Source organism: Pungitius pungitius, chromosome 1 (genome assembly GCF_949316345.1).
Source record: "Pungitius pungitius chromosome 1, fPunPun2.1, whole genome shotgun sequence".
In the NCBI taxonomy this organism is placed as follows: domain Eukaryota; kingdom Metazoa; phylum Chordata; class Actinopteri; order Perciformes; family Gasterosteidae; genus Pungitius; species Pungitius pungitius.
Window position 1 is genome coordinate 8,594,545 of NC_084900.1, and position 15,041 is coordinate 8,609,585.

The 15,041-nt window shown below is 42.9% G+C and overlaps 1 protein-coding gene across 1 annotated transcript in view; it reads right to left on the minus strand.

Moving 5' to 3' along the window:
* Positions 1-15,041, minus strand: part of slc8a4b (solute carrier family 8 member 4b) — a 68,535-nt gene that overhangs the window by 14,044 nt on the left and 39,450 nt on the right. The window contains exon 11 of the mRNA XM_037478151.2: positions 14,458-14,650. Within this exon, the coding sequence (XP_037334048.2) occupies positions 14,458-14,650 (193 nt within the window). The remainder of the gene's footprint in view (positions 1-14,457; positions 14,651-15,041) is intronic.

A 15,041-nucleotide genomic window follows, 5' to 3' on the forward strand; every position in this document is an offset into this window, starting at 1 on the left:
GTCATCACAAGTATTGTGAAAAAGCCAAAGCACCCCCATGGGGAAACAGAAAATCCAGCTTTAATCCACCTCATTAGTGGATATTAACCCTTAAACCCAGGAATAAGGGGAAGAGAGAGCTTCTTGTTTGTATCAGCCTCTCCATGCATCCAGGAAGGAGAGGAAGACGGGTTGGAAGAGAGAGAGAGATAAGAGTAAGAAATTCAGTGTGAAACTGAAACACAACACACAACGGAGGATTTACGGTTGGCATTAAAACCATAAAGTGGAATTACACAGAAATCGCTTATACAATTTAAATATTGTACATTACATTGTCTCTGAATCGGACACACTGCTAATGCCTTCCCATCTGCATCACGTTGTGTAGGATCAAGCTATGGCAAAAAAAATCACATCATGCATATAACCACACACACACACACACACACAAATGTGCATGATTGGATGTACTGTAATCTACTGTACTGTACGGAATGGAGGGGGGGGGGTGTAAAAGAAGGAAGAGAGAACGAATAACAGACAAATAGAAATGTGGGTCAGAGGTTAGGAAATGGGATAGATAGATATGTACTTTATTAATCTCCAGGGGGGGATTTGTGTGTAGCAGTAGCAATAGTAATTAAAAATGCACATTATATACACAATACAATAAAATAGTAGAGAAGGATATATTAAATTCAATTTGAGAATCAAATAGAAAAATAAAGAAAAGTGCATAAAAAATATACAGTGTGAGTGTGCATAAGTATAATATTTTCTAAAAGGGAGGGAAATAGAAGCATGTACGCTGGTTTGGAATAGGTTTACCAGTTAGTTAAAATTGAATTAAAACAGTAGTTTATGGCTATTAGTAATAACTTAAATTAAGACTGCAGTGCATAATATAAAAAAGGAGGAGAACGTAGAAGAGAAGGATAAATAAATGGCATGGTTTGTAAAGGTAAGACAGGTAGCAGAAAAAAAAGAAAAAAGACACTGAAAGTTAGTCGAGGAAGCATGTAAAGCACTACTGCGCATTGCGTGTGGGCAATAAAAACTAAAGGAAACATGCACATTTGTATTTATTGAATAGCTTCTGCGCTCGCGTACATACGTGTGAATCAACACCGACAGCATGGAGGGCTTCGATTGAAGGCTAAGCCGAAGATTTGAGGCTTATGACTTGAATTTTACGAGATGACTGACAGCCGTGGCTTCAACCCCGACTCCCTCAGCTAATGTTACATGGCACTTTGCCCTCCTTGTGTAATTTCTGTCCATTTAATGAAGGGAGGGGGGGGGGGGTAGCTGGCTCCGGATCCAGCAGTATAAAGGGTTTTAGGGAACCGAGGCATCACAGCACACAGTTTGCCTCCGAAGGGAATGGCCTGACTTCATGGGAAGGAATGATTCTGTGAGTCAGCTGACTGATTTTTGATTTTGCTCGTTCGTCATGGGTAAGGTAATTTGCTCACTGTGACTTTATATAATATTTTATACAACAACTTGTGTTGTCAGCCACTTTGCATCTTTCCAAGAAAGCGCTGCATTGCTTTTTCTTTTGATCGAAGCCATGGGTTAAAATTTAATGTAAGTCAATTTGGATAAAAGCGTCAGCTAAATGACATGTAATGTAATGTTGAATCTTAACCTGAAAAAAAAGGGACAACTAGCATGCTAAAATAATAACTTTCATCCATAGGCATAAAAACCTGACAGCTGTTACTTGTGTGAGCTAAAGGGAGCTAAAAATGACACACATACGCACCTTTCCTGTGTTCGTAAAGTCAAACAATAATTGGCTTTGCAGCTGCAACGCTTTAAATTTACCACCATTTTTCATAAATAATACAACAAAGTACATTTTACTTTTTGATGCATTATTAATCCCCTTTTTGAATAATTGGCCTTTCATTAACATATAAAAGAAAAACCCCAGGATTCAGTATAAAACATTCATCTCAGACTCTTGAGCTAGAAAGTGTTAAACCTTGAACCCGTCGTGAGGCGGTTGCCAAGGAATGACCAAAGTACACGATGGCAACCGAGCTTTCCAGATGTTGTTGTTGTGTATCACAAGAAGCTGTTTAAACGTTACAGCTGCTGTTTCTGCCTTTTCCGTCTGCAAACCCTTTTAGCAGCTTTTAATTATGCATCAGTTTTACGGCGAATAGATGCTGGGAGAGACGGGTAGATGGAAATGAGGAAAGATGAGTTGAAGCAGAATGGTTTGCAAGAGAAAAAGTGAAATTGAAAACAAAAAAATACAAAATAGAGAGATAAGCCAATGATTTGCAAGGATGAATTGGTCTGGAGGGACGTACAGATGGATAGATTCAAGCCAAAGACAAAGAGCGAGCAGAATGAAAGGAACATTTTTAGAGAAACAACGGGTTGAAGAATAACCCTATAACTAATAAAAATGAGAAACATAACACACAGATGAATGCCAGACAGACAGACAGCACTTAATCTTAACCATCCCTGATCCCTGATCCATCTTTATCAAGGGTTGACGACACGTACACAAACAGAGGTGAATGAGCAATGGGCCATTGTCCTTCCTCCTCTGTAATCCCTTATTTTTTCATTCACCTTCCCTCTTTCCTTCTCTCTCAACTCGTCTGTTCTCATGTATCTTTGAACACTTCAATCCAAAAAGGATGCTGCCATGGAGAACAGAGTGGTTTAAGGAAGGTCACATGCCTCCATGTGGTTTGAACGGACGATGGGTTTAGTTTAAAGTGGTTAAAAGGTTAAATTCATCTTCTTCCACAGTTTCCCACTGTTAATCATATATATATATATATAAATATATTAAGAGTTAATTATATTTAAGAGTAGGTTTAAGATACCTCTTTGACAACGCTTATATGGCTGGCTCAGGTTTATAGTTAGGGCTGGCTCAGGTTTATAGTTAGGGCTGGCTCAGGTTTATAGTTAGGGCTGGCTCAGGTTTATAGTTAGGGCTGGCTCAGGTTTATAGTTAGGGCTGGCTCAGGTTTATAGTTAGGGCTGGCTCATGTTTATAGTTAGGGCTGGCTCAGGTTTATTGTTAGGGCTGGCTCAGGTTTATTGTTAGGGCTGGCTCAGGTTTATAGTTAGGGCTGGCTCAGGTTTATAGTTAGGGCTGGCTCAGGTTTATAGTTAGGGCTGGCTCAGGTTTATAGTTAGGGCTGGCTCATGTTTATAGTTAGGGCTGGCTCAGGTTTATAGTTAGGGCTGGCTCAGGTTTATTGTTAGGGCTGGCTCAGGTTTATAGTTAGGGCTGGCTCAGGTTTATAGTTAGGGCTGGCTCAAGTCAGTATGGACCAGCCATTAGATAAGCTGCTATAGGCCTGGACTGCCAGGTGGACTTCCTATAAGATACACTGAGCTCCTCTTCCATCTCCCCTTCTCCTTTTCTCTCTCCCTTTCTATACAGTCATGTCCCATTAATACACATCGCAGATTCTGCTCCTTCTCCCGGGGTCTTTGTGCTTTCATGCCTCATAGGGATGGATCATGGTTATATCTGGTTGTTCCTCATATAATGGCTCTGCTGAGAACCACTCCTAGTGTCATTATTATTATTATTATTTGTCATATTACTATTACTGTCAACTCCCTGGCTTCTTTCCAGAAGTCTCTGTGTTTTCTCGCCAGTTAGATTTCTGTGGATGGTGGTTATATCTGGAGGGTTGTTTTTCCTGCCGGGGTCCTGCCTGACATCCACTGCCACTATCATCATCATTATTAGTAGCATTCACTATTTATAACACCATTTCTTCCTTTGTTATCACTATTATTCCACTACATGAACTACAGCAGGTATTATTAGTAATTCCTAATGATCATTTGGCTCACTGCTACCAATATTTGAATCATTTCTGTTGTATGTATTGAATCTTTCACGTTGTTTATTCTGTACACATTACATCTATAGCACTGTCTATCCTCATCAAGTAAGGTTTCTCCCTTTTTTCTCCCCGTTGAAGGTGGTTTTGTAATGAACACAGTGGGGTAAAGGACGACAGGTTACTAGTAGAGAAAGTGAATGTAGTCTTACATTTTATTTTTTCTTCTTTATTTCTTCTTACAAATAAAGACAATCTGTTGTAGGCGCGCGGTGACACCTTGATTCGATTGACTGGCATCGCCATCTCAAGGTGAGGGCCTTTAGGCACTGGGACATATATCACCATGCCAACTGCTGCCAGGTCCACACGTGGCTGCCTGCCAAAGGCTTTCACTCACACAGACCCACTCAACCCCATTCTAATTCTCTCGCTGCCCCTGAGAGAGGAAAAATGACCACTCCTCCCCTTCACTCCCCTCACCTCCTTCCCTCACCCCCCCCCCCCCGTTTGCCTACTTCTCCAGGTGCCAATAGTTCTCCTCATCCATCGTTCTTTACTCTCTTCCTTCTGTCTTATGTGTTCTGCTTTTCTACGTCATCATTTGCCCTCATTCACCCTCTTCTCACCTCCACCTGTGCTTTCTCCTCCCTTCTGTTCTTTTCCTTAAGCAATACTTGAGCAAATCTGCCCCCCTCACCCCACCAACTCTTTTTCTGTCTTTCTCTTTGTCTCACCCGCCCTTGGTCCATCTGTCTTTCGTCTCTCTTGTGTTCTCATCTACTGCCCAGTCCTTAGCCTCTTTATTTTATCTCTGACATATTCACTATCCTCCCCTGTCCCTATGTTAGTCCATCTGCCTTTTTCTATATGAATAAATTGCACACTCAACACTGTCTTTTGAGGGTTTTATCATTGACCTTCAGGGGAAATACAGTAATGTGAATAAGGCATAACAAATATTATTTGGCGTAAAATGGTAGTCTTGTAAAGGTGAATTATAAAAGGTCTATTTCTATTTAATTTCCCAGCAGCATCAGTTATAATTTTAGTGCAAAAAAAAGGGAAAAGGTGTGATTTTAGGAGGGGTAACGGAAGCTATTTATTGACAAACAACAGCTCAGTACCGGGTGCTAGCAGTGGCAACACAAATTTTGTGTAAATGTATCACAAAACGTTGTTGGTGCAAATTATTCAAATTATTATTCAACATGAAACAGCCACAAATGACTTTTTATTCCTCCTCCACCTCCTCCTCATCAACTGTGTTGCTTCTCAAGAGCATAACACAGGACCTTTTTAATTGTCCATATGATAATATCTCCAGGGGACTCTTCACCTTCTATTTTCTCCTGTATTTGTATTTACTGACCATTAAAACCAAAAGTAATCTATATGCTTAATTGGCAATGCATTCTGGGGAAATCCATGAGGGGATCCATGGAGTGCACTGATAACTGCTTTATAATACAACCAAAGAAGTGTGTAGTGTGTGTGAGTGTGTTTGTTAGTCTGAACTGTGCTGACCTTTTAAAAGGGTAGACCAGACTTTGGTAAGCCCTATTTCTCCTCTGTAAAGGCACAACGTTCAAACTTCACTTGCTATCAACGTTACACACTCATGCACAAACAGAAAAAAAGAGAGTTTAAAGGAAAGGAAGAAGACAATGATAAAATGAACGGAGATAAAGATAGAGGGCATACGGTGAAGCACCAAAAAGAAGCAATGCAGCAAAAGAGGTGAGTAGGAAGGGATGGGTGAACGATAAGAAGGCCAGGGATAATATATCATCGCGTAAAATGAAGAGGGAGATAGAGGGGATATCTGCAATGGGAAAAATAAAAGACGACAGGGCGGAAAGATAGATGGAGCTACTATTTGAGGGCAAAGAGAGATTAAATAGGGTGAGGAAGGATCAGTGAAAGATGGATGGAGGTTGAGGAAAGAGGCAGAATATTTGACAGAAACATGAAGAGTTAAAAGAAGAAAGAGAGATGATGGAGGGAAACAATAAGGCAAAAACGTGGGACAGCAAGACAAAAGAGACAACGAGTTAAATAAAGTCAGATGCAGAAAAGAAGAACTGTATTGGAAAGAGTTCTGAGAGGGAGGGTGAGGGATGGGAGATGCGATGGAGAGCTTGTGTGAGTCACATCGTCTCCTCCGCAAGCTATTAGTGATTTAATCACTCTGACATCACTGAGTGTGTGGTTGTGTGTGTGTCTGATCTGTGTGTGTGTACGTATCATGCCAGATTACCCTGAGCTAGTGCAGTCAGGAACTGGCTCATCACTCTTCCACAGCAGCATGAATTCATTATGTCGGAGTCGAGTTTCTCAATCTATGGGCTGAGACCCAAAACAGGTCACAGTCTGTCACTGGTGGGTCTCTACCGGAAGGGTGGAGTTACCTTAAGTCTACATTTTAGACTTTAGAAAAACACAACCTTATTTTCCAGTCTAAAAGTCACTCGATTTTTTTTTTATTTGTTGCCTTTTTAGGCCAGACTATAAAACATTGCAACGCTCTGTATGCGAATTACATTAAACTCCATCTTTCATGTACACCCAGTGACGTTTTCACCTCGGCTGCTGGATTTTGTAAATGTTATTATGGACCAGTTGGCAGAAAAATGTTCACAATGTAATGATATAAGCCGGGAGTTGTGGTTATTGAACCAGAGGAGGTTGTACAGATGAAACCTGCAAAATTGGCCTCCATGTTAAGCAGCTGTTTAGATCTTGTTTCTTTCACCAAGACATTTTAGTAGACAGAGATTTGTATTATCAACTGAAAAATTAGAGATGACCATACATACTTTCATCTCTTTTTGTATTAATATTGTAATAGACTTTTGTCCTCACTAAAGAGCTCTGCTATAAACCGTCTGCAGGTAATTCAGAACGCTGTCACCAGATAACTCACTAAGAGAAAAACATCTCTCATCCCACCGTACTCTAAACATTGCACTGTCTCCTTGTAGCTTATTGGATGAACTACAAAATTCTCCCTTTTACTTAGACAGCACGACACGGTCAGACTCCTGCATATGTGGCTGAACTAATTGCACTTTTCTACCAGACTGCGCCTTCAGGTCAAATTTGTCAAATCACAATTTTTATAAGATATTACACATATATATATATATACTTATTTGTTGTAAGATAATAGTACAAATATATACTGTATATATATGTTTCTTTGGTGTACTGAACACAATTTCATTGCCTCTGCCAGACAGTCTGCATTCTTATTTGACTTCGTTAGTATGATAGTGCCGTCAGAGTTTTATCCAATCACGCACAGAGTTCACTGCTCTAATTTAATTCAACAAAAGCCCTCTAACCAATCTAAGGGATTGTGGTGCTAATTGTTGTTCTATGCAGACCGTAAATAAGCAGGATAATAAAAGTAAAAAAAGGAAAAGAGAGGGAAAACAATTTCTCCACAATGTGACACAAAGAATAAAACTGATTGAAAATTTCTAAAATCCGAACTTGACTAAGGGTTTCAGCCTCTTTCAATGGCAGATGGTGAGTGAGGACTAATTAAGAAAAAAAACACTCTCCACATTTACCCTATTTATCTGTGAAAAACAAATATAAATGCAAATGCAAAAATACAGATGCAATCCTATAAGTGCACTGGTGCTACCAGTTCTTGCAGAAGGGGACTTATTAGTTTATAGGAATAATCTCTCTATGCTCTTTTTTTTTCTCCATAAATGATCATTAAGTGGCACGCCGTGCGCCAAGGCCATCCCGTAACTTTCAGCGTGCAAACCGTGAGATAATTTGCAGTTAAACTACACAAATGGGAACGTGGCATCCCATCTGAACCACCCTGGAAGGCCTCACCCGGCGCTGTTGGTCAGTGAACCCAACACCGAGGCCTTGGATGTGGTAACAGCGAAGCAGGGTGCGGCCTGTAGCCGCGGCTCGCCGTAGGTCTCTGAGCCGTGATTGCAGGGTGTGTGTGTGTGTGTGTGTGTGTGTGGCCCACAGGGGGTTGATCACAGGGGACGTGCTGGCAGGAGTTAGTGCGTGTTTGTGTGTACGGGCACTGGAATCTGACCATAGGGTGTTTGTACGCTCGGCAGATAAAATCGTTGAGACTGCTATACTTAAAAGAACAACCCCAGGGGAAGATGTGGGGGCCAAGAAGTACCAAACGGGAGACAGAGGGACTGCGAGGGGAACAGGAACACGGAGTGACAGGGATGCTAAATGGCAGAATTGTGTAACAAAGAGACAAGAGGCAAGGAGGGGGGGGGGGGGGGGGAAGCAACCACAACAGAGCCAGTGGCCAGACGCAGACAGAGCTTGCAGGTTTAGCATTTCAATGTCAGAGCTGCCTCAGTGGAAAGGTGTTTTGTCTCGGCTCCTGGTGTACGATCCTTAACCGCAGCGCTAACGGTCAGAAGCTTCTGACCCACAAATCAGTAGACTTATCCCGCACGTTGAACGTTGAAGACAAAAACACAGAGGGAGGAGCTAGAGGTGGGATTAAAGACAGGTTACGGTTTCAGTTGAGAGGAAGCACAGAGGTGCTCCGTGGTGGGGTCGTGTGAGGCACTGACAGCTGAATAAGTGTAGTACAGCGAAAAACATCAACGGGCAAACCACAGACTGTCGCACACAGCTGGAGCGCGACGCACACACATGAAGGGAAACGGATGCACACACACAGAGGGAGCGCTTCTGAGGTCGTTAAAGATGTTGACTTAAGCTACTTAAGTGTGACTGCTCTGACATTAGAGGGGATGAGGAGAAAGAGAGGGGATGGAGGAGGGAGGGCAGAGGGTGGAAATGAGGGAGCCAAGAAGCATGGAGAAGGAGGAGGAACAGGAAAGCAACCAAGAGGGTAAGGGAGGATGAAAGCACCCCTCTGTTTTTATACTTTTATTTAGCCCTTCGGTCTAAATGTTTAAATCTCTTCAAGTCTTTCTCTCCATCAGGCAGACAAGGCTTTTGCCAAAATGTGATTAAACTCTTTGGTCTTCATTAGACATCTGGCCAAAGAATGTTACCTTTAATTAAAGAAAAGACTAACTGTGTTTCCCGCACTACAATGCACACTTTTAAAGGGGTAATTTCATGGGAACCTGACAACAAATGTCAGAGATTAAATCAATGGCAAGAAAATGGAAGGGAAAAATGATGGGGTGAGCAATCACATGGTTCTTCATATTTAAACTCTCTGGGAGCAGAAAAACGAATCAAAAAACAACTAAGCTCCCTTTTCTATTTCGCCTTTATAATTCTGTCACGTTATGTGCTCTCCCCTTTTGTTGTGCTCACAATGGAAGGGATCATAAGTTGCTAAGGCAACAAACACAGAGAAAACAAAGAAGAGCCCTGTCACACTTATGGAGATGGAGGATTTCATGCCATTCTAGAATCAAATGGAAGGAAAGGGGGAAACGGAGGGAATCAGAGGGCGAGTTCGGAGCATATTTGTCCGCTCTTTAGCTGGCTGCTCTTTGAACCTGGAGGGACGTTTGTGTGAACAAGAGACATAAGATAATGCAATGCAACCTGGTCCTGGGAGCACAACAAATACAGAGAGGTGCCTAGCAATGAACACACAAATCATCCTAAATATACGTTTCATGAAGGAATGTTCCATCTATGAGTCACAGAGGATTTGTTGGTTGAAGAAATGCTGAAATTGAGTGTATAACTTAAAAGTAGAATTAAACGGATCAGTAGAAAAAATTTATACCAAGTTATTTAATTGAATTAAACAAAAACAGTACCTCAATTTAATCTGAACAGTATGCATAATGTATTATTACAGGTCCGGGTGTCAAAAGGATGACAAGAAATAGTCTCAAAAGTCCAAAATGATTCTTTTTTTATATTTACATCTTCCACCTTCCACACATATACAATAGTAATTATCAAGGAAATGTCCACTGCCAGACCATTAATGTCAGACAACATTTAACAACCATCTATCTGAGTCAGTCCACCACTTTTTGTCCTGATAGGAAGATAGTATATTATATACTATAAGATAATAGAAAGAGAGCTGCACCGACTCACCACCATTGCTCAATAGACGGAATCATATTGCTCCAGTTATCTTTGCAAATAGAGAAAGAAGGACCACAATCAACACAACAAGTGCGAGATTCATTACCAGCGGCCGGTTTTAACCACGTTGCAGGGGTTCGGGAGGCATATTTTCACAAATCCCGCTGCTTAAATATTCCCAGCACAAAGCAGCATGCACGCACACACACCAACCAACATGCATGCTGGGTTTTGACAGTTCTAAAGTGGGGCGTGGGAGTCTGCAAAACCGCACGCACAGCATCTTATTCCAACATTTTTTGGTGACGGCTCTGTTACATGAGGCAAAGAAAAAATGCTTGACTTTGCGTGACATATGACATTGAAAAAGAAAATCCCACTGGTCTGAAACCAGTTTAATCTCGATACGGTGGTAACCAGTTTATTTAGCACTCAGATGATAAGCAGGAAGGGCAGACACGCTGATCGTCTGAAGAGTGATTTGTGTGTCTGTGCGTGTATGTGTGTCCAAGCGTGTGTGCAGGGGTAAGAGAAGGGATGATGTGACCTTGCTGAGGAACAAACAGAACTGTGAGGAAACACAGGAATCTGCTCCTGCTCTCACACACACACACACACACACACACACACACACACACACACACACACACACACATGCATCTTTATTAATTTGGGCAGAAAGGACACACACTTCAATGCACACACGCCAGACGCACACTTACAGTGCACGGCTCTCGGGGATTTGGAGTTCAAAGGATGTTTTATTTTGGGAACAGCTTTGGGTTAGTCACCCTGCTTCGGTGACAGACGGAGAAACAGGTTGCATGTAAGAAACACACTACAAGCGCTGTGACACAAGCAAACACCCTCCCACCCACACTCACTCGCACACACACAAACACAGACACGGGCTCACGCTCTCGCTTCCCTTCCACTTCTCTTAATTCCAAGAAGCATCTCGCCAAAGGGAGAACGTGTTGTTCAAAATTTACAAGCTGACTTCTCCTTCACCAGGAGCTTAAAGCTCTTCTGACAGCTTTGTCGAAAAACAATAAGAAGTTGTGTTTGGGCTTCATTAACACATAGCTCAAGATGGCAGGATGCTGGGATTACTGTAAGACTCAATATTGTTAAGTGGCAATTCTGATGGGGCACTTCAGGGGGCTCGAGGATCCCATTGGAGCGCATGAAAAACAGATTCTGTCTCTTTCAAGTGATGAGAAGGCTGGCATTTAAACCGTGTTGTCGTCTGAGATGCGTGATCAGATTTATCCAAATTGCCCATCTGCTGAAAACCCTCCGCGGCATCGCACACACAGGCTCGGGTGGTGTGTCAAGCTTTTGATTTCCTCAACACCCCGAATGCAATGAAGGACAGACACAGGAAGATACAAACGGACATGTGTCTGAGTGACGGGTGAGAAACACTACAAAATTGAGATGATCAAATATCAAATATTTTTCTTTCACCCTGTTCCATTCCAGCCTATTCAAAGACATAGCAGCAGCAGCAGTAGGGAAAGGGGGCGGGGCTTAGGGAAGAACCAATTGCTGACAAGTAGTGTGAAAGTATGAAAGACGTTTCTTGAAGTGCAATTTTTAGGAAGATTTAGAAAAGTTTAATCCAGCGTCATCTGCGAGGTGACATATCGCAAAGTTTTGTGGACTCAGAAATGTCGGAGGTGGGTTGCAGTGTAAAGTGAGTGCACGCGTACACACACGGGGCAAAGCACTAATTGAACAGGCGTCGGCACAGTGTGGTGGCGACACCTGTTTGATATTTATAATGAGCAGCCAGAGGAGACGACCCCACACGCAGTCACACACGCACACACACACACACACACACACACACACACACACACACACACACACACACACACACACACACACAGACACAGATTGCCTGAGTCTTGGCTGCGACTCGGTGCTCAGTTGCAGCTCGCAGGAAGGCTAAGAATAAACCGGCCCCGCTGAGCACATCTCACACACACAAACACACACAAGCAGTTAACTTTGCCTCCGACTCCTTAGACGCGTGCCCTCTTCACAAAAAGAACAAGACAGAGAGACAAAGCGGGCAGGGCGAGCCGGAGTCAGAAGGAGGCCGAGAAACCACTAGCAGGGAGGGAGGGGGGGATTATTGGTGAACAAGAGAAGGAGAAATAAAAGAAGCTTAGCTGAAGGGAGGGAATTCATTAATTCCTGCATTTGCTTAATCTGAGTTGTGAACACATTTAGATTTCCCGTGCGTTATATACGCGTTTGTGTTCATGTGACCAACAACTGTTTGACACCAAATGAATGCCACTCAAGTGAGGGAAAAGTCGGACATCAGAACTCTTTTAGCACGTCCTTCTTTGACTCCCTGTCTCTAACGAAATAGTACGCACAGGGGGTGTTAAGCCACAGTGGCGCAGGGCGGGTTTCAGCATGTTAAGCTCCAACCGGGCAGGATGGACTGATCGGATGTACAATCCAAAATGGTTTATCGGAGGCATTTCCAACACAAGTAACGATATCACAAGAACCTTTAACATGCGTTTTACTCTTCATGACAAGCAAACTAACATTACACGTGCAATTATTTCAGGAATGATCAAGGGATGCAGGAAAGAGGGAATTTTCTTTGTGGAATCTTTTTAGTTTGTAGAAGCCCCCCCCCCCCCTTCTCCTCCTCCCCATTCTATCCTCTCCTCTTGTCAGTTCAGCTCCAAAGCCTCTTAAATCATCTCTTTAGAATTTCAAACAGCACCTGGCTCACACCTTCTTCATCTAAAACCCGCCACCTGACCCCCCGAAACGTCCCATTACAATGATCCATCGATTGACTTTTAGCCATTTAATATTTTCTCAAACTTTTCAGCAAGATCAGTCCAGGAAAAACGAGAAAAAGTGACAGATTAATGTGGGTTTGCTAAACAAAACCATTACGCAGTTCGAAAGAAGACATATTGTAAGTGGGAGAGGAGAGAGGGGAGGGAGGTGTCGATGGTGAATTACGCCTGGGGTGTGATCCAGCCAAATTGCCCCGGCAGTAAATCCCCTTTCTCCAGCTCAAGGGATAGACAGCAATGGATGGATGGAGAAGATGAGGAGGTGAAGGAGAAAATAAGGGAGTCGGGCCGAGAAAGAGACAGTGGAGTACCTTTACCCTGGGAGGATAAAAGTGCAGGAAAAGTCTGACAGCGTAAATACTAAAGGTGAGAGAGGGGACGGAAGGAAGATGCAAATGAAGAGGAATCAAGGATGAACGGGGGGGGGGGGGATGACAAGGAGGTGTGAAGGTGAAGAACGGAGAGAGGAGGAGAGAAGGTGGATGATAAAAACCCATCTAGTTTGGAACAAAATCAAAGCATATGGCAGACAGAGTGTGGGAGAAAGACATTAAAGGAGGTCAGACTGAGAGGGGAAGAAGGAAAATGGAAGAAAGAGTTGACATTTTCTGAGGCTTGGACATAAAAGACAGAAAAGGGCAGATCGAGGGAAGAAAGACCAAAAAACGAGTGAAGCAGACAAACGTAGGTTTACATTAGTGGCAAAGAGGAGAGAAAAAGCACAGGCAGGGGTGGCAGTGAGAAAAGACTACATGAGTAAGGGCATCCTGTCTTAATGGGGACAGTTTTTGTTTTACGAGTGCTTTCGTTTTCTTTTGTTCTGGTTTTCTACATTTTCTCAAAAAGCCTTTAAAGGAGATGAATTTTTAATCCATTTTGTAACGAGAGACACTGATGATTAGAAACATACTTTGCAGCTCAGATTAATACCGCAAGCTAAAAGTGGATTCGTCCAAATTGAAAATAATACTTTGACCTATTTAACTTTTATGTAAATTTAAGCCTTGCTCAGTTAATCAACATCACAGAGGAAGATGCTTTGTTGCTTCTTGCTAACTCTTGACCACCAAAGTTACAAACAATTTATAAGAAACACTTGGTTTCTCATCCCAGTCGACTTCAGGCTGACCCAAGTAGAGTGTGCGGCCCCCGTGAAGGCCTGCGGTGCCCCCCCCCCCTGCTGAGTGCCTTCTCCTCTATCGCCCCATTATCCTGCCTTTTTTCTCTTAAGAAATTTGAATCCAATAATCTCACTCTAAGGTTGGAAACTAAAATAATTTTCAAAAGGTGTCCTTGTACGGATACAAGAACAAAACCACACACATACACACACACACACACATTCCCCTACACACGCCCACTACACACAAACACAGTACTTGCCTCACAAGCCCCAGCAGGCGCAAAGGAAACTGATTTCCCAACTGTTTTATGTATTGGTCAATTTAACACCACTAACGTCAGCGTATTAAAAATGCATGTCCCCAAGGACAAAGAGGAGTTTTGTTTGTGTGTGTGTGCGTGTGCGTCTGTGCGGGCATCCTTGAATATATGAGGAAGCATTTCAATGCAGAAGAGTGGCATAATAACACTGTTATCTGCCTTATAGAGCTATTTTTACCACGAATGCACTTTTAACACTCAATTAACTTGAACAGGCCATTCTGTTTTTTAATATCGTGCCCCTGGACAAGTCTCCCATGACGTGATGAGAACTTCTGACTGGGTTAAATAACACCTATTGACATCACATGTGTACTTACATGGTCTCGTCGTTCTGGAACTCCAGCTTGCCAGCGGACAGCTCGTAGTCCTCCCCGGCTCTGGCGGTGCCGTCCACGGTGTGGTAAGGTACGGCCACCAGGCCCCGGGCCCCCGAGGTCCTGAGCACTTTCAACTCCATCACCCCCACGCTCTCGTTCACCTTCTGACTGGCGTTCTCAAAGGTGAAGATGCCTGCGGTACCAAAGAGGGTCCGTTATTTTACACACGGGGGGGAAGACGTGAAGGATGAAGTTGATAAACACCTCACGCTCTCACTCCCCAGCTTGCTGTAGTGTAATGGATAATATATTACCCCCCCCCCCCCCCCCCCCCCCCCCCCCCCCCCACTCCCACTTTCATTCTCTTTTGAAAAAGTAACGACATCGAGGGACTGGAACCATTTTCTGATACAGGACCCCTTTGAGGATATTCTGCGACTATGTTGCAAAATAATCGACCCACGTGGATTCAACGTGAAGCAGATGGTTTGACATTCTTTATTCTTGCACAATAGCTTAAAGACGAATAGAAAAACAACATTGACTTTCCAACAAAGTGAGTAGGATTAGAATTACAGTTTGGC